Raw genomic sequence first — 25,252 nt, 5'->3', positions numbered from 1 at the left:
ATGGTATTTCCAAAGTTCATTGATTAATGGCTACAACCCATTCAAAGGCCTCTCTGAAAAGTATCACAAAGCAGTCATTTACCACTGCTTACAACATCTCAAAACAACTTAGAAATGCTGCCCCATACAGCTATTATGATAGGCATGCTGCAGAAAAACATGAACAAGGAATGAAGAGGTAGTCAAACGTCATGGAACCTCAGGGACTCAGACACACTAGTAGGAGATTTTAATTCACAGTGTCTTTGTACTCTAGTTTTCAGCCTTTCCAAATCACCCAGAAGCCATACAAGGACCAATAACAGCACCAGAACATTTGCCATCTGCCTCTGAAATGATAGTTTTCCTATCCACAGTGATGAGGTAATTAATTTAAATAAGCCAATAGTCTTAAATAGATCAATTTATGGTGAAGTTGTTAAACACACTAAAACAGATTTTCCAGGCACATGTTAATTGGGGGAAGGGGGTAATGAGCTGAAAAGGAAAATGGCAGCTGATCTGAAAACTTAGAAAAACTGAGCTTTTTCACAGTTTTCTGATGTACTAGGGCTCATAGGCTTCACCATAGAGACATCTTCATTTAGCCAATGCCTACTTAAATTACACATCCTTCAGTTTCATAGCAATGCTCTAAAAATATATGCTCTCAAATGCTTAAATTTGGGATACATATGGCATGTCAAATTATTTGGAGGATTGTGGTTTTAAATGTATTGTTGGAGGTGGTGTGTTTGGAAAGAACTCACTTATCATTCTAGTGCTTCATAAAGAATCAGCACAGAAAACAAATGTAAGTTCTAGTCTGCTGCTACCATAGAGAATCAATAGTCATCTATTTAATTTGCTAAGACAATGTAAATTAGTAACTTCCAACCAGATGTGTGATGTACACATCAAACAAACTGCAACCTGTTCATTATGAAAATCCCGTCAGCACACACAGAGCTGCCTGATGACATTTTATCTACTGTGGTTTCCCCATTAGTGGTTATGAAAACTGTCCTGAGGATTTCTGTACAAAGAAATGGGCGTTATAAACCCATAATGGTGCAATCAATTTCAACTATTCATCTTTTATATGTAAGACTTACACAGGCTTCTGTGTGTTTCTGTGTCTTTTCATTTGGGAGGGATAAAACATTCAGGAAAAAAAATGTGACATACTATTTTCCTTCAATAAATCATTTCTCTGTAGTCATTAAGCCTCTTTTATTTAATGTACAGTTTCTACCCTATTTCTATGGCAGTGAAGAAGCATTAAAAGTGAAAAAAGACAGAGCCAACAGAAAAAGAAAGTATGCATTCACTGAAAACAAAACAAAATTTTTCAAAATGACTCTAAACGTAAATTAAGTTTACCCATTGGGAGATCTAACTGGCATTCTGGTCATTTATATGGGTCTATGTGACTATGTAGCCTGCTGTTTGATAAAAAATGATTACTAACCACAGGCACCCACAGGGTAACAGGATATATATAATACTGGTGATGTCTCAGACATACAAAGTGCCTTCTTCAAGTTATGTAAGCTTCCTTTTCATGGTAAGCAGACATCATTTTTCATCCTTTAATACTTTTGCTTCCCAAAAGTGGCTTATTATATGAAATGCACTTTGCCATTTTCCCTCATGTTTATTTTAATAATATCAAAAATAGCAAACATAAATTAAAATATTTTGTAGGGGTGCACAGTAACCAAAACATTGCTGATGTGTTCTTGTCTTTGTTAAAACCTACAGTAATCTTACCATCACAGCATCATTTACCCTGCTTCCTAGAATAGGAGAAAGCTAAAGGAGATTCACAATCACCCATCAGCCTTCCTGGACACTGACCCCTCATCTCAACCAAATTCATTTCCCATGTCCATTGAGTTATATTCTTTTATCAAACAAGGCATAGCATTAAGTGCTATTACCAGGTACAATATTGCCAATTGCTACATTTAAAAATTATTTTTATAATTTAAAATAACATAAAATGAATTTATTCTTATTCATATAATTGGAATCCACAGAACACTTCCTTCCAGTGGAAAAATCCATTTCTACTAAGCCTCTGTTCTGTCAACATTTGCATGATAGATAATTATTGCCATACCCTAAAATCAGAATCATTTCTACTTCCCCATTTCATCTCCTCTTCCTCTAAGAAAATAAGGTAAACCAAAAAAAAAAAAGGACTTTCCACTAAAGCTTAAAAATGAAGCAGGCAGCCCAGTCCTCACAAACATACAGTACGTGCTTCTTCTCCAAGAACACAACAGGCCATGTGACCTAGCATGCATTGGCATACTGGCAACCAGAAACTATGATTATTTCCAGGGGGAAAAATATGAATCAAATATTGCAACTTCAGCCAGCCTGCTGTAGATTAGACCTGGCCCTACTGGCCCCAGGTCCTGAAGTACCAGCAGGTAGCATCCCATACACACAGATCTCATACCCTTGCAATCCAGATGTACAAAGGGAAGAGTTAAGAGCTGAGTGTTAGCCAAGATTTCCAGCATTAACTTGAGTCTCCTTTCTTTCTGTGGGTTAAATTCAGACCCTTTTGGTCACTTAAACCTTCTTTGTGATTCAGTGTAAGAATCACTCTCTCAGAACTCTCAGCTTTGATTGGAGACTCTGGTTAAAATTAAGAACTTCAAACCCCAGATTTGAAAAAGTGAAACAGATGTCCTGTTTGTTAACCATAAATGGCTCCTTAAGGAGAACTCACTCTCTCTCTCTCTCTCTCTCTCTCTCTCTCTCTCTCTCTCTCTCTCTCTCTCTCTCTCTCCCCCCTCTCTCTCTCTTCTTTCCCCTCCCTTTCTCCCTCCCTCCCCCATTAAGTTTTATTTAATGCAGGGTAGGCTTAACATAAATAGAAAACAAAATATGTACTGAGGATGGAAAACCCCTAAATCTTCCTCTGGGAAATAAAAATAAAGGGAGCTTTTTCAGAAAGATGAAAGTAGTGGGTGGAGCTGTTTCCTCCCAAAACTGGCCTATAGTAAAGGTCCAAATTGGATAGAGTGCCTAGAGCCTGCCTTTTTCAGTGCCCTCTTTCCATCTTTTCTCTTTCTAATTTAAGCACTCCAGTTGCAAAAAAAGGAGGGTATAAGATGGGACAGGAAAGGGTGGGGGAAGGGGAGATCATATGATAAACCGCTAGAGGTTAGCTGTCTGCTATTGTTATTATTCTAAGTGAGGTTGCAGCAGAAAGGGCATTCCAAAGGGTCACTGGGCATCCTCCCCTCTAAGCAGCCTCCCGTGCCAGCGGTACATTTATCATTGAACTTACGTGAGGACATAGTTGACGCTGACGATGCAATGGGGCCGTGAGGAGCGGCTGTTGTGCACGATGGTGGCGTAGCTCTGTACCCACACCCAGCCCCCGTGCTTTGCCAGGAACCGGTAATATTTTGTGGTCACCTGCCCTTTCACCAGCACTGAGATGAGAGAGGAGGGAAAAAGCAGAGTGGGAAACGGAGAAAATCCTGTACCAACACCCCAGGACTAGTCTGCAAACTTGCCAGTTTTCAAACTACCCTTAATCCCGCCTCTCAACCCCGATGCCCTGCAACAGCAGCAACAGCTGCAGATAGAAGCTGGATGATGCTACCAAGCGCTCTCCTTACAGAAGGAAGAAAGATGCAGAAGCGGGGGGGTGTTGGTCAGGCTCGAAAAGTCGTGACTGAAATAATCAGAGAGGAACTGGGGGCTGGCGATTTAGGAAGAATTCTGAACAGTATACGAATAACCACGGAAACGAAGAGGATAGGAAATTTCCAAAACCAAAGGATTATGCAATGTTAATTTGTATCGAATTCATTCGATCCTATTGACACGTTTTCCCTTTCTGAGGGGAGCTAAAGCTATTATTTACTTGGTCAACTGCTTCTATGTTTGCAGTAGGAGGAAAATGGAATATTTGGCATCAACCATAAGATTCCCCATCCCCAAATCCATACTTTCAACTACCGAAGGGGCTTAGTGGTAGACCTCTTCCTGCAAGCTAAAATCTGACTCCTATTTGTCCGTCTCCTACTCCTTTCACAGGCTCGGAGATTAAGCTCTAAAAAGTGCCCATTATCATAGACTTGAAGTCACCAGTTGAGCTGAACTGTGTATTTATAACAAAGAGATCCAAAAAATGTTTTCATAATCAACGGCTGTGGTTTTCCTTTTGTTGGGGATTTTTCAGCAAAAGTAAATAAATCGCGGAAGGAGTATGGAACCCCCGCACTGCTTACAAGAACTTGACTTCTATTTATAAATTGACTTTAGAGATTGTTTATTGCTTGTTGTTGTTGTTGTTAAATAAAAGGGCTTCTCAATTAACCGGGAACAACCCGGGATGGCCAAGCCAGTGCTAGGAGGAGCTACGCTGGCTTTATTTCGAGCACCAAAGGAGGGAAGGTACGCTCCTCCGGCTCGTTCGGCTTTGATCATCTGTTCCATACTTGCAATAAAGATCCATTTTCCTCCAGCCAAAACCGTGTCTCGGGGGCCTAAAGCACTGCAGTCCCACATCCCTGACCCAGGATTATCAGGCGGCAGAATTGTTACCAAAGGGGCCGGTACAACTGGAGGCGCTTACGTGGGGAGGAGGGGGTGGAGGGAGGCAATGTTAAACGAAGCTGAGAAAATGCTTACGCAGGTGATGCGCGCAGCGCAAATGGAAGGTGTCACAACCGTGGACATGATGATAAAGGGTCTTCTCAATCAGGTCCTGTGGCTCATAGCCGGTTAGTTCAGCCACCCTGAGGAGTACAAGAAGGGGAATTCAGTAGTTGGGAAATGGCAAGGAAGGAGTAGTAGGCGGCACTGTATAGACAGGTGAGAGGAAGAAGACTTGAGTGTTAGTCTCTACCATGGCCTTTCCCCTACTGACGAGTGACAGTAAGCAAGTCCCTTCACATCTGAGCCTCAGTTTCCTCCTTGGTAACATGAAAATGATTTTTATTTTTATTTACCCTTCCTACCCTACCCTGCAGACCTATTTAATGATCAAATGAGATAGCAGATGTAAAGTACTTTGTAAACTGTCAGCCCCTCTAAATGTAAAGCATTGGACTCACAGAATGGAATCTCAAACTGTTAGAGTAGAAAGGGACCTTAGTAGAGCTAGCAGATCCAACCTGTTTATTTCATAGATGAGGACACCGTCCCAAAACAATTAGGCTATGTAACCAAGGACCTACCATTTAACACCTGTGCAACAAAGCTGTGACAGAGCCAGGGCCAGAACCCAAGTCTCTGACTTCCTGGCAGCCCGGTTCCCCAACACACACGCGCTGGCGCCCGTGCGCGCGCGCGCACGCACGCACACACACACACACACACCACACACACACACACACAGAGATTCTTATTAAGGCATTGGTACAGGCTGCAAAATGCAGCTTCAGCTTCAGCTTCAGCACGAGCTCAGCCCAGGCCTACCTGGAATCTAAAAATATGAGCTTCATGTCCAGGCTGGCACGAAACATGAACATATTGCTGTGTAGTTTGATCTCTGTCACAGCACTGGGGGGCAGTGAATGGCCCACAGCTACCAAGCCCACATTCTGGTAGCAGCCATCGAAAGGGGACATATCCAGGCTATACTGGCGGATCTTTAGGTAACCACTACAGTGAATGACCTGCAAAGGAAGAGAGAAAATTAGACATTCTGCCATCTCCACCCTTCCTGCCTAAATCAGGGTCCCAGCTCAAGCACTCCAGAGGGCAAAGTGAATATTTCAGGGGCCCTAGAAGAGCAGGCTTAGTTCTCCGGCTGAAATGTTTACTCCTGCACTACAAACCAAGAAACTTAGCAAAAAGTTCACATGAGGTTAAACTCTAAATACCTAGATAATGAACAAATCTTTAGATTGTGTGTTTCTCTAAACAAAACAAGTGTGTTTATACTTAGTAGTAATTTTGTAGCGACCTTGACCAAATCATTCAGCCCCTTTGTGCCTTAAGCCAGTTAAGTTCCATTGGTGGAAGGAGCTTCCACACTGGGCGTTCATCTTCCCTTCCTCTCCTCCCCCAAATCCTTACACATTTACTCTCCAGGTGTACCCTTTTACCAGGGAGAATAAAGTAATGCTTCAAGTGTGCAAAGAACACGTATTCTCGCTTTTTAAAAAATCATCTTTAAGCCTGCATGTCCTCTGCCTATATTGTACACATACATAACTGTCCTTGGAAATCTCTTTGTCCAGGATATCCTACCACGGTAATATGATATGGGCAGCCATCCCTGGCAGCTACAGCAACTGGGGCTTCAGATTCCCCCAGACACACACCTTATAACCCCCACAAGTGAGGCCAGCGTTCCTCTTGGCTAAGACACACTTCATCCTCAGGAAAAAGGAGCGCTCTATCTCATACTCTAGAAGAGAAAAAGGAAGAGATTTGAGTGAAAAGGGGCAAGTAGAGGGGAATTAGGTATATTTTTTAAGAGTTTATAAGGTTCATTCAAAAAGAAGAGAGGCAAGGGGACAGAGAGAAACACAATGGAAGACTTTTGGGCTGTTCTTTACCCTGTACAAAATGAGAGTGGTAGGGCTGGTGGGCTGTGAGCACTGCAGTCATCTCATCGTGGTCTGCTGGGTGGATATATTCATAAATGCTGTTCCCAGTTAATTCTACCTGTTATAGATAAGGATTTCAGAGTTACCTGCATTGACTTAGGGAAAAGTAAAAAAAAAAGTTTGGGCTGGAAGGGGATAGAATGCTTTTGGAGGTCTTTGCCTCTGAATTCTTAAAAGGGCAGCCTTTCCTCCTATACAACTCATTAAAGTTTCCCTCTAGCCCCAAACCTAACTGGTCTATGGGAATAATATTCATTTAATTTGGAAAGGAAAGATATGGAAAGGAATAATGGGACCTAGAGTTTGAAAAGTCCTTTAAGTTCACCTAATTCAAACCCCTTCCTAATACAGATGTGGAAACTGAGGCCCCCAAAAGGTTGATTTTTTTAATCTTTGTATTGCCAGTGCCCCTTACATAGTAGGTTCTGAAAAAAACATTTATCTTCAATAAATTATTTGCCCGAAGTTATAGGAGTAATAAAGAGAAAAGCCAGAATTCAAGACCATATTCCCTGATTTTAAATACTTTCCACTACACTATGTTGAATACTGATCTCATATCTTGTGGAAACTTCATTTAGAACCCAGGAATCATGTAAATATATATGTAAAGACACAATTCCACCCAGCCCATAGGACACTTCCAGTTTCCAGGAAAGGTAAAACCTTACAGGGGGAGTGGCTTAAAGAGAATGAAAACCTAAAAGCCACTCCCATTTCTCATGCTCTCAACACTGTCACGGGAGGGGAAAGGATCAAGAACTGGGGAGTCTGTGGACCCACCCCACTTACCTGAGAAAGACCCAGGTGGACAGATGCAGTCTCCGAAATGTACATGATCTTCCCATCTGGAGCCACCACAAAGATGAAACCATCCAAGGTCTAAGCAAGTAGACAGAAAGTATGTAAGAGATCCTTGAGGTAGAACTAAGGACGGAATAGGGGGGAGTGTTTGGAGAGTCAGAGCACTCTGGAGAGGAGAAAAGGAGGCCCAGCAGAAAGAAGGATATGTAGAGGGAAGAAGCCAAGAGAAGTTGACTGGTCAATAGAAATTGTGGCACTGTAGAGGGGAGGTGACCAAAGTCATTCAACTTTTATTAAGCTCTTCTCTAAGGCAGAGCATTCTGGAGAAATAAGTTTAGGTGGGGATCCTTGCATTCTAAGGTCTAATGAGAACAAAACCAACGCACAAGAGAAACATGCAAGTGGAGTAACTGTGAAGACCACAGAGCAGGAATGAATGAACTGGATTGAGTAAGTTGTGTTCCAGGAAACAGAAAAAGGTTTGGTGGGAATGAAGAGCTGGCTTCAAGGTTTTAGAGGAGATAAGAAGTGCTGGTACACACACACGTATAATAGCACTTGCCCTTCTTGGCTCTTACACCCTGGATCCATCCTATTCTCCCCAAACAAACCATAGATAGATAGATGCATACACACACACACACACACACACACACACACACACACACACCACACACACACACACACACATATATACATATATATATACACACACAGAGATATGTGTATTACCAAACGCTCTTATCGCTTATTGTGTCCTGATGATATAACCACAAATAAATATGGTCTCTTAAAGCTGACAAAATCATTTCTAACGAGAGTTAAGGTATCTGGCCCAGAACAAGAGAAATCAGCTCTCAGTTTCCAAGCTGCAAACTTCTTTTCAAGGCTCCCACTCAAGAAGCTCATGGTGGACTTGAATGACAATTAAAGGGATGAAGGAGCTGGGAAGAAGTGTCAAGCCTAAAAATGCCAACGGGAGTTTTACTATTTTAAATATTTGCTCAGCGACTTAAGTGGGCAACGGGCAATTTAAAACGGTCTGCACTGCAAACAATGCTATAATAGGACCTACACACTGGTCATACACATTACCTGAATATAGTATGGTGTGCACCTGCGCATGTGCGTGTCTCTACAACGCTAGATACAGGAGATGGGGTCTGGTGGAGGAGGGGCATAGTGTCCTACAGAAGGAGAGTTGAAGGGGTCTGTGACAGCGGATGAAAATTTGATTCCGAATGCAAATGTAACCAAAATGTAGAAATTTTGAAATCGTTAACAGGCGATTGCATTTACCTATTTCTTGGCCTCAAAAAAAAACCACTATAGACAAGATTCTATGGCTGGCATTGCTTCCAACACGTGCAGGCAGAAAGAGCTCTGTTTCCATGAACTACGTTTATTCAGCTTTGCTGTACCTTTCAAAGGCCTACCGAAATCTGTCCAGCCCCACTGAGCTCGGTGGTCTCTGTGTCTCTCTCCCTCCCTCTATATCTGTCTCGATAAAAAGAGATCTAAGAAAATAAGACAGTGCACCTCCGCTCAAGGACGTACAACTGAGAAGTTCTATCAAGTTGCCTGTCCACAAATCACAGATGTGTGCGTGGGTAAGGTGCTGGAGAGATAAGAAAATTTTATTTAATTCAATTCTACAAACATTTTAAAGCACCAGCTATTTCCAAGACTATTTGCTGGGGATATCGTGACAAAAAAAAAAGAAAAAAGAAAAAACTTAAAAAGTATCTGCACTCTAAGAGTTTACTTTCTAGTGGAGTGGGAGGCAACAAAACCCTGCTCCTGCTACCCTGGCCCCCTCATCTTTAAGAAAACACTACCTGTATTCTTTGAACTGCGACTTTTACAAAAATGCAAAATGAAGACCCAGAGAAATGTTTGTTTTTGTTGGGTTTGTTTGTTTGTTTTTCAAAGTAAAGCTACACAGACAACAAGAGAGGCTGATGGCGCGTCAAAAGATAGAAATCCAGACTTGGGCTCCTTTTTGCTTCAGTCTGTGAACGGTTTTTTGTTTTGTTTTTAAATAAATACACCGGAATACATCAAGCTTCAAATAGAATCCATCGTCGTCAATAACCTTTTCGGGAAAGGGGCTTTGATTTCAAGGCCAGTTACCTGTAAGAGATGGGACCCCAGCTCCCGACCGACGTTATCCAAGGGACTGGTACGAGTCGAATGGCCCCAAGCTTCTCCGAGCCCTGCATACGGAAGACACGGAGAAAACTCTTCAGTAGAAATGAAATTGACAAGATCCCGGGTCCTCCACGTGGGAAGAGTTGCCCGTTGTTAGGGGAGCAGCGTCAGCAACCTGGAGACCATTAATTACTGTGCCCAGAGCTATTAATAGTACTGTTAGTGCTACAATCACAACGACTGCCATACGTTGGTATAGCTGGTGATAATAAACCATAAGCATTCCCCAGCAACACTAGAAAGCGATGGACTGTGGAACTGGCGTTTCTTTCAATTCCAAGGGCTAAGTGAACTCCAGTCGGGTTGCCAGAGTCCAGGGATGCCGATAATCAGACCTTTCACACTACCCTTTCTCACCTAACTTGCTTCCTTCACCGAAGAAAGTGCCGGGTTTCTCCTAGAGCACCGAGCCACAGCAAGACTAACACAAACTATTTTGTGCCCAGCTTTTAGCATCTCCCTCCCTGGAAACAGTGTTCGACCGTAAGAGAGGGTGGAAATGGTCCGTTTGGGGTTTGCACCTGATTATGACTGCTTAGCGATTCCCCTGATACTGTGTGCTATCGATGCGTTTTGCGTACTTCATTTGTGTGTCTACAAGAAAAAACCACTTTATTCCTCATTCACATTTTTCATCTTCATCATTAACAAGAAGAGAAGGAAACTAATAGCACGAGAGGAACTTGTGCATCCACATAGAGTAATCTAGGAGGTCTTCGTCATTTTAGCCTCCGATAGGACTTTCTGATTGGCTATAATGACTCTCCTGTCATTCTCCTCCCCTTAAACCTCCGAAATTAATCTCCCTTATTAAAAATCAGTTTGCTTTCAGCTTTGTGGCAGCTTTTAGGCTCTGTGTCACCAGTTGAAGGTTTTGCAAGCTTCGGGCAACCGTTCCCCACCCCCACCTTCATCCCTTTTCCCCCATTCCCATCCCGTCTCATGCACTTTTCTGAAGTTAGTTTCCTGGGGGCAATAAGAGGCTCTAGATAATGTGTTAATATTAACACTGACCTAGGTAGACTGCAGAGCCATCCCACCTCCCAGACTTCTAAATATCAAATGCTAGAAATGCCGGCATTCCATTTCCTTACTGCTTAGATTTCTCAAACTCTGCATCCAAATTCTCCGCTTATGTCAGAATGAGAAATCGCTTTGCTCAATATATACAGATTTACGTGTATATACATATGTAACATATCTATTATATACATGTATCACATTATATGTGTATATATAATATATAACCAGGGTTGTCTGTTATTTTCTTGTTTGCTGAGAGATAAGAAAGAAGAAAGCCGAGGGGAATTGGCCGAGACGGAGTTAAGCTATTTATGGGTAATATCTTTTAACAATGTTGCTGCTGAAATAATTTAAACTGCGCAGTTAAAACCTTTTATGCTTACCCCATTAAACAGGGCTTAACGTGACGACAAAAAAAAAGGTGATTGATTGCAGTACAGTGCAAATCACCATGAAGTACACAATGACAAACGCGCGCATTATGATGTCTTACCAGGGGCTAGGTACTACAAATTAGGGCATGGAATCTGACTCTTTAAAAACTGCTGGCCAGGTGCTACTTCCCGCTTATCCTCCGAACTAGAGACAAATAAACAAGTGATCAAAATCTGGGCAACGCAGTGCGTTTAGTTCTCTTTCATCCTGGGCCCGATTTACCTAAGTGTTTGCACATCTAAATAAACCTAACGATTTCCCCACAGCTATGCAAACATTAATGCTCCCAGCCTAACTCCCTCCTCTCACTCCCTTCCTCCCTCTTCTGTAACTCTTCTTGAGTCTACTGCATCCCTCTGGTCTAGCTAAATCTCTTCCATCCCACCCCTTCCCCGAACTTCCTCCTTGACTTTCTGTTTTCCTGCCTCAGCTATGGCCCCTCTTTCCTCTTTACAATTTTTCTCCTGAGCTTTTATGCACAAAACACTTTTATTTGTAGTTCTACACATAGAGAGATTCTTTTGTCTCTCCCTCTCCTTCCTCCATCTCTCTTCTTCTTTCTCAACTTCCCTATCATCTCTCTTTTTTCCTCTCTTCTCATTTTCTGAACCCTCCTTTTCCTTCCTTTCCCTTCCTTTTATTACCAGAAAGTGGGGGCGGAGGGGGGGAAGGCAGAGTGGAAAGTGTGTTGACTGTGGGGCTTCGTGGGAGGGTTGTCTGCCTTCACTGTGTGTTTGCCTGACTTGACAGACAGTGATCCAGATAACCCAGGTACCTGCACGTTGAGCAACAAAATCACCCGTAATGGCACGCCATCTGATGTCTTTTGCTAAAGCAGGTACTGAAACCTCAGGCTAAAACACGGTGAGGAATGCGCAAACCGGGATACTAGAACAGAGGGTCACCACAACTCTGGAGAATGAACAGTCTTCCACAAAAGAGTCTAGAACCAGTATGTCTGGACCATTAACGGTTCTTTTTAAAAACAAAAAATGTTCGCAAGAGATGTATAGAAAACAGCCCAAGAAGGTTTCCCTGAACAATTGGGAAAGACATAAATTCGGTAGGCTACATATTGAATACTTGTTCAGTACTCCTGGTTTAGGCTCTGGGCTGATTATTAATCCAAGTTTACGGGTCTAATTAGTATGCTCCTACGAGGGAAAGTAAAACTTCCATCGCAAGTTAATAAATAGCTCATCTCCATTACAGTTTAATACAGTCCTCCTTTTCTTTTCTTTCTTTTTAATGAACTTTTTTTTTTCACGGAGTACTGCACTCCACTTTATGTTTCTGGTAAAAAAAAAAAATCTCTGCCCTGAGATTGAGTTAATGTTTTATAATGTAATGTGTCCTCTTTTTTACTTGGCATGACTTTTCCTAACCCTAATTCTTTGTGCTTCATGGGGTACCTCCATAACTGCAAGGTCTAGAGCCTTCTCATCTTCCCACCCCCAGAAAAACGGGGAGAAGAAAGTACACAAAACAAAGCAAAATCCCTCCTGCCTTCTAAGTCCCTGTTGGAGACTCCTCTCCTAATATGCTCCTTTATCATATAGTCAGTTGGTCCCTGGATCCATTTCTCTGTCCAATTCCTTTTAGTTAGAGGGGTAAGCTGTGATTTTTTGCACTTGACCTACCGCAGAAAATTCTGCAAATCCGTTGATTGTCTGTTTAAAACAAGAAGGAAAGCAGCTCCCTTTGCTGCAGGATTACAGTGGAAACCAGATCTAAAGATTCCCTTGTAATTTGGAGAGGCCGAAGGAATAAAGGGTTTGCAAAGGGAACGAGTAGCTCTGGGAGGGAGGGGATAACTAAATCGTTTTTTAGGCAAAAGGATTTTCCCCAGCTAAAGTGGTGGAAGACAAAGGAAAACATAATCTATTTTGGAAGATTTCCAAGATATGCCACATTAACCTTAGCAGATAAATTTTGCTTTTCTACCCCCTCCCCATTCCCCTTAAAGTCTAGTTTATCATATTTACATAAGTAGCATTAGAGGGGGATGTATCTATTATGGATCTAAAGGACTAGCTCACATTTCATTAGAAACCTAGAAGTTTCCCTGTTGCTGTATACTTGATGCATTGTAGAGCCATTTCCATTTAAATACCCCCTGACCCAAGGATTACCTCAATGGACTGACTGCACGGGTTTTGTAATTTCCTGAAAATGAGATTTCGATTTATAAAACAAGAAACCAATTAGTAACCAAATGAGGCGAAGTAGATCCACTAAAATTGACCTAATCCCACAGGCACCATTTAGGCCAGTTCTTGGCGAATGAATGATGAGCCCCAGTCTAGCATGGGCTCAAAGCATCATCCAGCTGTGTTATTGAAAGCAGAAAAAATAAATTGATCGAGCTTTTCCTTCAGAATGAATTTCATATCCTTGACAAAATATAGATTACGGCCCCAGCATCATAGCTTCCGCCACTCAAACAGGAAGAGGAGGAGGAAGAAAGCACTTGGTATTATTTTTTTAACCCTCCCCCAGAAAAGTAACATATGTGCGTGTGTTCTTCCTTTGCAATAAGTAATAAGCAAAAGTAGGTAGATAGATTGCTATCTGCATAGTTAGAAGGAATATACCGATTATATCACAAATTCATTTGAGTATTTTGCAAGGGCTGCTTCAGCTTTCTCCATAGCTCTCCATACTCCTTTCAAAAGTCATGTGTAATAGCGGATGGGGAGAGGGGGTCACAGCACTCATCTTTTGTCATGGCCTGAACATGACCCAATGATTACTGGCAAAGATGCCTATCCACTTTCAACCTCAGGACAAATGCAATCTTCAGTCATAGATTTTGCTCAGGAAGACACAGTGAGTGTGGGGACCAAGGGAGGAGCAGGAAAAAGAAATAACATATCTCAAAATGCTGCACACAGAGACTCAGATGCCAACTATCCTAACTGGAATTCCAATGTATATAGTCCATACCCAACCTACCTCCTGTACTTTCCTCAGTCCAGCAGAGATATGGGGAAGGTTTGAGGCCTGTCATGCTAGAGCTCAGCCCACCAGCTCACTGGGACCTGTGACTATAGGAGGGTAAAGGAACTGGAGGTAGGGGACAAGGGAAGGGAAATCCCATTAGGTATGCAGGGTTAAGAAGAAACTCTAACCAGGTTTAGTTACCAACTCGGACCCTAAGACCTCTGCAACCGGTAGTCTACGGGTTAGCATCTTTGCCTGGTCCTATCCTGCCTTCCTACCCTGGCTCTTAAGGAGGAATGTAGGAGAGGGGACTATGTTTTTGAAGATGGCTGTATATGTCTCTGTCTAAATGGGTTATTGTCTCTAGAGAGAAAGAGGGTTGTCTGGGCTCCCGCTTTTTCTACAAATTTGAGCCACGTTTTTCTTAAGTCTCAGGCCTTTCAAGAAGAATGTGGGCCTGATCAAGAGGGCAGTCTGTGATTCTGGTTGTCAAATCAAACAGCGCATGAACACCTCATCCCAGTAAAAGATGAAAAGAGCTAGATGGGATCTCAGGCAGAAGATTGAGATGGAAGACATGCTTAAAATATGGAAGAGAAACAAATATTTTTTTTCGAAGGTTTCTCTCAGCCTCAGCTGAGCGTCAAAAGAGCTTTTCTTTCTGGAGGGCAAAGCTTTTCGTAGACCCGTGGCCCCCCACTCTGGCTCCCATTTCTGCACTTGGGTGAATTCTCCTAACTCTGTGCCCAAAGTGAGGACCCAATTCCGGTGATCCTGCCACTAGGTAGTGGGGAGTGGTAGAGGCCGGGAGGCTTTCAAGCATGCAGGGTTTGAAAGTGGTATCTCTCGGTAGCCCGGGAGTCTACACGGCGTCCGCTCAGGTCAACCCCAGCTGCTTCGCAGATAGGGCCCCCTCTTTCTCCCCGTCCAACCCCTCCCTACTCTGCCTAGTTCAAGAAGCCGCTTCAACATTTAATCAGAAGCGACGGCATTAAAAGTCGTCTTTCTAGCTGGGAGGGGCAAAGTAAAGGAAGCAGGAGTTTTACTTGGGCCTTCATCCTTTCATGCCCATGCGGAAAGATGACTTCTCGGCCAGCGATCATTTCCACTATTACTAGAGGCGGAGGTAAAAGAGAGAAGAGAGGAAGGAAGTTAACTTTAACTCGGTAACTTTTACGCTCTATAGACTCTCCAGGAGGCCATTAGCTAGGACATTTTATCCTCCTCTTGGCCTCTCTCCTCCTTCCTCTTTCCCCCTCCCCCAGGTCTAGGGGTTTAGGGGGTGAGGAGTGAGTAATCACCGCTATTGCCCTGTTAAGCTCTGGTTGCAGTTTCCCCAGAGGAGGCCGAGGCTTGGCGCCGGGTAACTGCCGTGGCTGCAGATCTCGGTCCAATCCAGGCGGAGGCAGAGGGCTAGGGAGAAGGTGAGAGCGGATGGAATCTCTCTCGGGGCTCCCGACTAGGTGAAGGCTCATAAGCCCTAGCAGCCAGAGGCAACTCCTTGGGGAACCAGGTGAAGCCGCCTCATAAACCTTAATGACTGTCCGGGACCAGCTCTTTGCCTCTCACCCCACTCCCGTTACACTCGGTTAGTTCCAGCCAACTCGTAAACTGTATCTTTCGTATTGCTCTCCTAGGCAGGCCTAGCTACTAGTGGAGATCTTTCCCAGCTCGTTGGGAACTCAAGGCGGGTAAGGGAAATGAAGGGTGAAGGGAAGAGGTGGAAATGGATGGAGAAAGGTTGGCCCTGTCTGTCTCCTAAGACCTGGCCACCTTTTCTTCCGTTCAGGAGAACCCCAACCTATTCACCGAACGCAGATGCAAACTTTGGTGAAAGTATGGAGTCAATCAGGTGTCCATTTCATGTTGAGGGAACCGGTTGGAAAGGATGCCACAAAACAAGACACAAGAAGCATCTAATGGGGTGTGAGAAGAGAATCGCTGTCACTTGGGTACCAAGCTGTGGCGGTTTTCTCTGAATTCAGAGTTGATATCTTAGTAAGATGTAGACATTGGGTCCAGTGAGGCCTTCCTTCTAAATAAGGCTTCACCTGCATGAGAAGCCTGAAAGAATAATTTTTCACAATTCGAATAATTACAAGGACGACTAAAAGGCGAGCTTTCTGGTACCAAGGTGAGAAGAGAGAGTCTAAGGATTATATACCCAGAGTCTCAAGCAACGTAGAAATGAGCCAGTATACGGCCAGAAGGATCTGCAAACCCCTCCAGGAGTTGACCTAAACTCTTTTGCTCAATGGACAAAGTCGTTGCCGGAGTCACTAAGTCGAAAACTTCCTTAGTCAGAAACAATCAGCCTTTTTCACAAGTCCGCTACCATGAAACTGACCAGAGAAAGATTTAGCCCCTTCTCAATTCCAGACGGGCGTTTGTACTGTTTGATAAAAGCATCCGCCAGTCTTAGAAAACAGTTTGGGTTTTTTTGTTTGTTTTGTTTTGTTTTTTAAAGAAAAAAAGTCAAGAGATCAACACGTAAAAAGGAAAAAAAAAAGGTGATTTCCCCTATTGATCTGATCTATAATTTCTGGCACATAAATCTGCCTTTGCAACTGCTCCGCAAGGAGTTTAGTTCTGCACTTCGCATTTTAAGGCCACATCAAAACTGGAATTAAACAAAGAAAAGCAGCGTGGAGAGTAAACTGCAGCTTAAAGGCTTTTAAATGAGAAAAACTTCTGTAAGAAAATAAACATTGAAACCTAATGCTCAATCACTTATTTCCCTGAGCGGCAGGGAAAACAGCCTTAAATCACAGACCCACGTGGGAAATGGGGTTTCTCGTTCCCTTTTAGTTCTCGATCCCTAAAATCTAACATGATTAAGTATTTCAATCTTGAGGTGAACGCAGTAGAATCCACCTCCTGCCGCCAAAGGTTTGTTTAATCATCCCTCTAGTCCTCTGAGAGTGTGCCCTCCTTTTTGTGATGTTGCTAATTTCATATCCGCAATTGTTTTTATTTTCCCCAAGTCACCTTGACACCAAAATGGCAAAGATGTTGCTAAACTGCTGAATATATTTGAAAACGGTGCCTGACGCCTCTCAAGGGTTGTTCTGAGTTACCCAAAAAAGTTTTCAGCCAAAAGGCATTTTAATCCAATCACACATTTATGTTTCTTTTAAGGTTGGGTTAACCCACTTTACACATAAAGAATGTAACCTCCTTTTATCCTCCCTCTCTCCCCCTCCCCATTCTTTGATACACTAAAGATTTATTCATTTCTACACGTCTCAGTTTTTCCTCTGCAAGGCTGTTTAAGAATAGATTATGTTACCAGTTGGAAGACATGGCCGTTTTAATGATTTCACAGCAATCTTCCCGAGTTTTCTTCTGCTGGTGTTTGTATCCCGGAGTCTCCGCTCTAGCGGCTGCATTCTAAACTCCCCCAGGGACTTGAACCACCCGCTAGCTTTCCTCTTTTTTCTTCTTTCCTGCCACCCGTATGTTCCTCCTCTTTTCCTTTTTCTCCCATCACGTCTTCTTACCTGTCTTCCCCTTTGTGACTTTATTTTTTCTGCCTTTATCTTCCTTTTTTCCTGCCCTTTCTGTGCCTCCTTTTTTCCTTCTTCCATTTCTTGTCCCCCCTTCCACCTTTTTGTCTTTTAAGCTTTCCTTATTTTCCTTTTTCCTTCCTTCTTTCCTTCCTTTTATCTTCTTTCCACTTTCCTATTCTTTCTACTCAAAATTCTGAGCTCAAACTGGCCTGTTTGGGTTTGGGTTGGAATCACTGGTCCTTGAAGTCCCTTGCGACCCTAAAATCGTAAGAGTTCTTGGAAAACAGTCTAGCTGTCTTATATTAGGAGTAAAGACTTTTTTTTAAAAAAAAGTCCTGAGTTCTTTAAAAGAAAGCTTTAGTGGAAATGGAAGGATTTCCTATTTTAACTTTCTGGCCTTCCTTGCTGCTATTAAGGGAAAATGTTGAATATGTGTATACACTTTTTTTGTTGTTGTTGTTCAAGCAAACATGAAAAACTACCTCCAAAAAGTGACATGTGCACATGGAGTCAACTTCTACAGTAATTGTTATGAATGGTCAAGTTGTTTCATGTGCTCAGGGTGAGTTTCAAAGTTGTGTAATTTAACCGTTGACTATGACTGATAGGTAAGTCACCTTCGATGTCACTGAAATTTTCTGTCCTTGGGACAGTCCCACAGCTCTAAATTAGAGTTCCCTTTCACAAAGCAGAAAAGGATTTCCCCTACTCTTGGTACTAAGCGTTCCCTTTAGCTTTCCAACCCCATCTTTCTGTCTCTATTCTCTCTTTTATTTCCCTGCATCCTGATTCAGCACCCCCTGCTGGCAAAGCCGGACTCTGAAACTTTTCTCCCTTTTTGAAAGTGTGTCCAGCCAGCCACATTAAAGTGAAACGCACCCAGCACATGCTGGGAATGGATTACCTCGAGGCCTCCTGCATTTCCAGCTCTCTCAGATGACCCTGCATAACTCATCAGGGGACTTTGTGGCACTCAGCCGCCAGTGAGTTATGAGCTCATCAATAACTAGGGGAATAAATGAGGTGCCCAGAGTTAGCACATTGTCTCTCCCCTTTATCTCCATAAATGTACCATCACTCGCAGAAGGGGAGAAAAGAGTTGCACAGGGTGAGATGGAATTGTGGGAAGAGAGGGCTGCCGAAACCAGAACCTTCAGAGTTGAACAAGACAGACTTGGAAGGTTGGTTAACTTGAATCTTGACTAGGATCTAGAAGTGACTCAAGAGAGTGTTTTGCACTCATTAGTTAATTTTTGAATTGCTGTTAGCATTTCATTAGGTGAGGAAGATTGCTGTCTTTAAAAAAAAGTCAAAATTAAACAAAAAACCCACCACAAGAAGAAGAAGAAGAAGAAGAAGAGAAGAAGAAGAAGAAGAAGAAGAAGAAGAAGAAGAAGAAGAAGAAAAGAAAACCACCCAACCCCACCCAACTCTGAGCAGAAGCTCCTCCTCAATTTCTTTCCGGCACAAATTAGCATATGCTTTGGAAGGCGGCAGCTCGGGCTCCTATGCACTTTGCCACACAATTCCCTAGTGCATGCAGACATTCTGTTTGGCCACGGAGGGACGGGGATCCGCTATTCTTCTCTTCCCATGATTACTTACAGCCCTACAAGCAGTACCATATGCTTCTTCTGATCAAACAACTCGCTACATAGGCACCAATAATTGACGAGACCTGCTAGAAATCACGAAGAAAGGTAGCCTACTGAGACTGCAGGAGTTGACAAATCACTGCTAATAATCCTTTTAGGCCCATCACGGCCATCAGAGTTTGCAATAGCTTTATTTTTATAAAGTGGGTGCTGACAATATAAAAGACAAACTAGGTCTATCTCTCTTTTTTAAATCAGAAGACAACCTAGCACCATCATCATCTTCCCTCCAGTAATTCCTACACAAAAACGGAATTCAGGTTGTGATTTTAATTTTAAATTTAAAAAAATTCCCTTTTCAGGTGCTAACTTGAATTAGCTTTCAAGCTGGATTTTAAATCTAAGATGAAACCCATTGCTTCAAGGAAATCAATTTTAAATGCAATTGACTTAGAACAGTATCTTTAGTTTCATGGAGATTTCCAAAGGTTTCCTCTCTAGCCCCACTGGAATGATAACATGTTTTTCCAAGGCTGATTCCCCCAACCAGTGAACAACAATTTAAATTTTTTTTCAGTCAAGGAAAGTGAAACACAAATTTCACACATTTTCTTCCTCTTTCCCATTTAAAAATGCCAATAACCCCAAACACTGAAAGGCCAAAACAACAGAACCCCTTTCTCCCTAAGAAAGATTGGCTCACTCATAAATAAACACAATTCTTTCTCTCTCTGTTAGTCAGTCAACTAGCATTTATTAATTGCCTACTATATTTCAAGCACTGGGGATACAAAAAAATTTTTTTAAAGTTCCTGCTCTCAGGGAGCTCACAGTCTAATGGGGGAAACAACATACAAACAACTATGTACATACAAACAAGATCTTTACAGGATTAATTGGAGATAGCCTCAGAGGGCAGGCACTGAAAGGAACGACTACTGAGTCCTGGGAAAAGGCTTCTTGCTGTAATTCTCTTTATAACAATCAGACTATATGAGCTATCCATTTCCCTCTTCTTCAGATTTTCCATTTACCCTAGGCAAGATCCATATATTTTGCAATCCTATTTGTTCTTTCTTTCTCTTTCTCTTTTGTCTTCTTTCCTTTCTTCCTTCCTTTCTATTTTTGTTGTTATTTTGTCAAGGAGGGGGAAGTAGAAGCCATCAGGGGTTTTATTTCCATAGTTATCAACTACATCTTTAACTAGGGTATCAGTTAATTAGATAGGTACCATGCTCCTTTATTTCGCTGAATGTTTTTCTTTATTTGGCTTTGGAGTGACTTCTGACCTTCTACACACAGATTTTACATATAAGTTGAAACTGATTATTTTTTACAATTCCTTAGATGTGTCAGACAATCCTCTCACAGGTCAGTCAGCCAACAAGAGCTTACTTTCTAAACGGGTTACTAACTGCAATCGCCTTAACTTACTCTGAAAAGTGCATTAGAAATACAGCTCCTTCATTAGAAAAATTTTCAGTTAGCCCAGTCCTTCAAGAACATCTCTGCAACTGTTACAAACCATAAAGTCAGGAATAGTTTTCAGAAATTCCGGATGCCAAGAAACAACAGACTCCCAAAGCAGTAACGTTCTATCCAGCTGAGTCCAAGAAAGCAACCTGGAGATGGTACTTCTCCAGTATTTACAAGAAGCAGTGTCTTGAAAGAGTTGGCTGACTTCCCAGTAGATTTTACTTACCCATATTCAACCTATGTACCTAGTACAGTGTCTATCATTGTACATACACAACTAAATGTAAGCACACGGGCAATTCATGTGTTTTCTACTGGATGCAACTCTCACTTAGGGAATAAAAAAGAAAGTCCTGTTTGCTTTAGGAGTACACTTTCAGTTGAGCTCAGTGTCTGAAGTGTTGACAAAAGAACTGTTGGTCTGCTTCCCAGCCAAACATCTCTGGAGTGAAGTGAAAGTATTAATGGAGCAAAAAAGGGGAGAATGAAGAGGCAAGGTCTAACACCAACTTTAGAAAAGTCTTTGTGCAAATAATCTCAATAAATTCCCATTCATGTCAGGCATATTCATATGTGTGTATACGACTTAGATCTGCATGCACATGAGTGCATTAACACACATGATATACTAGCATATGAACATATAATTTTATAAAATGTTACTCATATTCTTTCTGAAATTAAATTTAAGAAAAGTCACTTACCTTCTGGGAAAACCACTCTCATTTTTAGATAGCTGGTGGTGAGCCTGATTATGGATGCTTTGTCCAGCTGAGAGGTGATGGCTGAGGGCAAAGGCAGTAATTTAGCCAGTTCATAAAATTCACTGTTTTCCTTCTCCCGTCTAGTCCGGGCAGCATTTTTGGACTTCTCTTTCATTGTGCCTTTTTCCCCCTTTCTTCTTTGAATTTAAGCTCCGCAGATTCATCCAAAAAACCACAGAAATTTTCAGCTACACTTCATGTTTGGCCAAAAAAAAAAGTACCTTGAGTGAAATAGTTTACGTCTTTTTAACTGTAGGGATATATGACAGCAATAAAAGACCAGAATCGGACAATAAAAATATTTACCAAAACCAAAACAAAACAAAACCAAAAGGCAGAAAACAAGAGTATAGGAAAGATGATTTTCCAATGCAGATTCGAAAATCCAAGTGTATCTTCAGGACACTATATGTCAATAGGACCATCGAGGAACCAAGCTTCTCTTCTGTTCCAGGCAGCAAACATTGGTCGTCGGAAAACAGACATAATAATTCCAGTCTTTTTAATTTCAGCACTCAATCCCCAGGCCTCAAAGACGGCTCTGATTTCTTGAAGGTGGATCTGATATTCGATGCAACTTCTTTCAAGCCACTGTAATGACAACAGCATTGAAAGGATAAAAGACGTGCTGCCGAACAGTCTTACACATGCATACAGGCTGAGGCTGGGGGGGGGGAATGGTCAAGAAGGTGCCCGGGAGTTTCCGCTGTGTTTCTGTTTGTTTTTAAAGATCTGGAGAAAGCAGCTAGCTTAACTGAGCGTCCCACAGCACAATACTCATACATTCTTCCTCTCGCTAACAGCCTTCTCAGTTCTCTCCAGTCATATTTAATTAATCAAACAACAAATAACTTATTTCTAAACAAACAATAAATTCTGTTGCCCCACTCTCGCCTCTCATACCCCTTCCCCACATCCCAAGACAGACACACCATCATCACCCTCAACGACAGAACAGCAGGTCTCTGGACTTGACTAAATGTGCCAATAGGAAGACGTAGAAATTCCCCTAATAGTGACAAACACAGGCTAAATCCCAACACACTCTGATTGTATCCATATTGGTCCCGGTTTTCTGTTATGACAGCTGGGAACTGGTTTCTAAGACAGTGAGTGACATAGATTGTTAATTAATTTAAACTTTAAGTCAAATGGCACCCAGTGCATTTTCTTCTTTCTCAGGAGTAAAGACAAAAAGACAACACAAATAACAGGTTGACCCCACAGCACCAGTCCCCCTCCCAATAATTTTGAAGGTCATAGAAAATCTTAAGACTCAACTAATAAAGTCTCTATCTTTATCTCTCTAGCCAGGATAAACGCAGTCTACAAAGGAGCCCAAAGTGGCACTGGGTGAGTAAGACGTCTGCTTCCACCTACCTTCAGTCCCCGAAGTCTGCAGTAGGTAAGGAGCCCAACTCTTAATTGCAACCATTACTACCATCCAACTAGAGAAACTTTACCCTCTTCTCTGCTGTTAATACGCAGAGTGTTTCTGCTTCCTTTATCTTAATTATTAGGGTTTGGGGTTTGGTTTTATTTTTTTTTTAGGGAGATGCGTGGGAGAGGGGGACGAAGAAGAGATTATAGGTTTTGGTTCAGGTAAGATGGCCTTAGAATCTTCTTTGGTAATTGTCACGAAGTAGCTATTTTGCCTAATTGAAAGCAAAAAAATACACTCCAAATAACTTCTTTATAGCTAAAGGGTTTTAGCCTCAACTTCACTCCTAGTCTCCCTCTCTCCAGCCCTCCCTTAATGCCACTCACAGGACCCCCTTTCCTGCTATTGGTCCGAAGCGCCTCCAACTCTAGGTACTCATTGGCCTGATGGCTGAGTGACGCGAATACGCTCCAAGCTACCCTCCCCTTTCTCAGTCCCCCTCCTCTTTCTGGGGGTAGCGTCCGCCCTCTGACCCGCGTGGCCGCTTGGGTTCCTAATGAGATCCGAGCTCTGGGGGCGGGCGCGCAGGCAAGCACAGGGGATCCCAGGATTTGCTGGCGGGACCCAGAGCTTCCAAGTCGCTGCTACAGCTCCCAGGATACTTGGTCTGGTCTGGCCCGGGCGCTGCTCCTGCCTGCCTAGTCTGCAACGTCCGGCCTTCTCTGGGCAAGGGGCGGAGCGGGTGTTAGGATAGCAACCAGGGTGGGGGTGGGGTGAGGAAAGTTGTCAGTGCCCCTGGCCTTCCACCCCTCACCTCTCGTTCTTGCAGTTAGTGTGTGAGTGGAGGTGGATGAACATTCAGCCGAAGAGGAGGCCTATCACTTTGAAGTCCCTGATGCAGTTCAGTAGCCGTGGCAGATTCGGGGTTGCAAGGTGCATGGGGCGGGCCATAAAGTCGTAACAGTAGCAGCAAGAGGCGGTTGCAAGCCGGCAAGCTGCAAGGGTCAGACTTCCCCTGCTGAGGACGCAAAGTACCCAGGAACAGCCTGGAAAGAGAAGCCAATTGAGAACGGGGGCGGAGGTGGGTGTGCATGGGCTGGAGTGGGGCGGGGGGGGGGTACTGCCGTTGTTAAATGCCACTAGATTTTTACCATGTAGAAGGGTTATTCTTTAAAATTAGGATTTTGTCTGTGTAAATGTGTTTACCCCTTCTCTGCCTCCAACCTCCATACACCTTCTAGCACCACCTGAAGTTATTCCTCGTGAAAAACCCGAGCTGTGCCTTTTCTGATCGCCTCAGAAGACCTTGCTGTGCTCTGACAGGTTGTGGCAGAAGGTCTGGCCCAACCCAGAACACCAGGAACGTGGGCGACTGAGTGTTTTCCCGCGTTCCATTGAAGCATACAAAGCAACAGCCTTCATCGCTAAAGGAAGAAAATTTAATGTCTCTCCTAAAATTAGTCCCAAATGAGGGAACCTCCATCCAGATGGGTCAGGTTTCTTGTTTTTTTTTTGGGGGGGTGTCTCTGTGTGTGTGTCTCTGTGTGTGTGTTTTTCGTGGTTGGGGTGGAGGGTTAAAAGATCTGTTCACTTCGTAAAGTTATGGGAGTCAGCTTTCCTTATTAACTTTGCGGGAAGGAGCGTAGAGCATTATGGTCCAGGCCAAAATAAACAATGCATTGTTTTAATGGGGGAAAAAACAACCCTAAAAATTTAACCACAGTTACTCATTCATAAATGCGAAGAAAAAAATACCTTGGGGGGGAGAGACGATTTTTAAAAATCCCTATTATTTCAAGTAGTTTATTAAAAAAAAAAAGGTTCATCTATGCACTGTGAATGAATAACCTTGTTCCAAACTTTTTAAAAAAGTATTTACCACTGGTTTTATAGCACAGCTACGGCTGCTGTGGCAGCCTATATTTTAAAACACCTAGGCACTTCTGCTACCATCATTGGAGGAAATAAAGGGGATAGCACATAAAATGTTTAGATACTAGAAATCAATTAGTACCACATTCTAAGGACTTCCATACAGATGTGTCAATTCCTTAAACAACCTCTCGATTTACTGTTACCTTTTGCTTAGGCTGGGCCAAGCGATTGTTGTTGAAGGTATATGAAAGGCAATTCATTCACGACTTTGTAGATGAACGTGAGAAAAACAACTACAAAAACCAAATACCCGTTGGTTTATACCGGGAATTACTTCGGGAAGAACAAATATGTCAGGGAAGGATGCCTGACATTTTACCGATATTCTGAAAAACTTTAAAAGTGTTTGCTCAGAAATATCGACATCTGCCACCTCGTTGCCATCCTACGGCAGAAAGCTCTTGGAATGATCGGGGCGTCTCTTGGACGGTATTTACACATCTGGGCAACATCTGGGCAGAAGGAGAATGAACGCTGTCCAGGACATACAACCACCGGTGCCAAGCAAAGTGGTTGATTGTTTTTCAATTCTAGGTAAAGAAAAAACAAATCAAACATACAGATGTTGTGAAAGAATCAAGTTAGGTATCTAATCAATGGACTC

At 42.7% G+C, this 25,252-nt stretch overlaps 1 protein-coding gene across 1 annotated transcript in view; it reads right to left on the bottom strand.

Moving 5' to 3' along the window:
* Positions 1-21,914, bottom strand: part of SIM1 (SIM bHLH transcription factor 1) — an 80,556-nt gene extending 58,642 nt beyond the window's left edge. Inside the window, exons 1-8 of the mRNA XM_020998343.2 lie at positions 21,273-21,914; positions 9,510-9,592; positions 7,365-7,454; positions 6,522-6,630; positions 6,285-6,370; positions 5,434-5,633; positions 4,645-4,751; positions 3,290-3,437 (exon numbers count right to left, since the gene is read on the bottom strand). Coding sequence (XP_020854002.1) covers positions 3,290-3,437; positions 4,645-4,751; positions 5,434-5,633; positions 6,285-6,370; positions 6,522-6,630; positions 7,365-7,454; positions 9,510-9,592; positions 21,273-21,447 — 998 coding nt within the window. The 5' untranslated portion in view covers positions 21,448-21,914. The remainder of the gene's footprint in view (positions 1-3,289; positions 3,438-4,644; positions 4,752-5,433; positions 5,634-6,284; positions 6,371-6,521; positions 6,631-7,364; positions 7,455-9,509; positions 9,593-21,272) is intronic.
* Between the last annotated feature and the right edge of the window lie 3,338 nt (positions 21,915-25,252).

Source organism: Phascolarctos cinereus, unplaced genomic scaffold (genome assembly GCF_003287225.1).
Source record: "Phascolarctos cinereus isolate Bilbo 61053 unplaced genomic scaffold, phaCin_HiC Scaffold_5;HRSCAF=322, whole genome shotgun sequence".
Classification (NCBI taxonomy): domain Eukaryota; kingdom Metazoa; phylum Chordata; class Mammalia; order Diprotodontia; family Phascolarctidae; genus Phascolarctos; species Phascolarctos cinereus.
The sequence above is the reverse complement of the archived record's forward strand: the minus strand, read 5'-3'. Positions and strand labels throughout refer to the sequence as shown.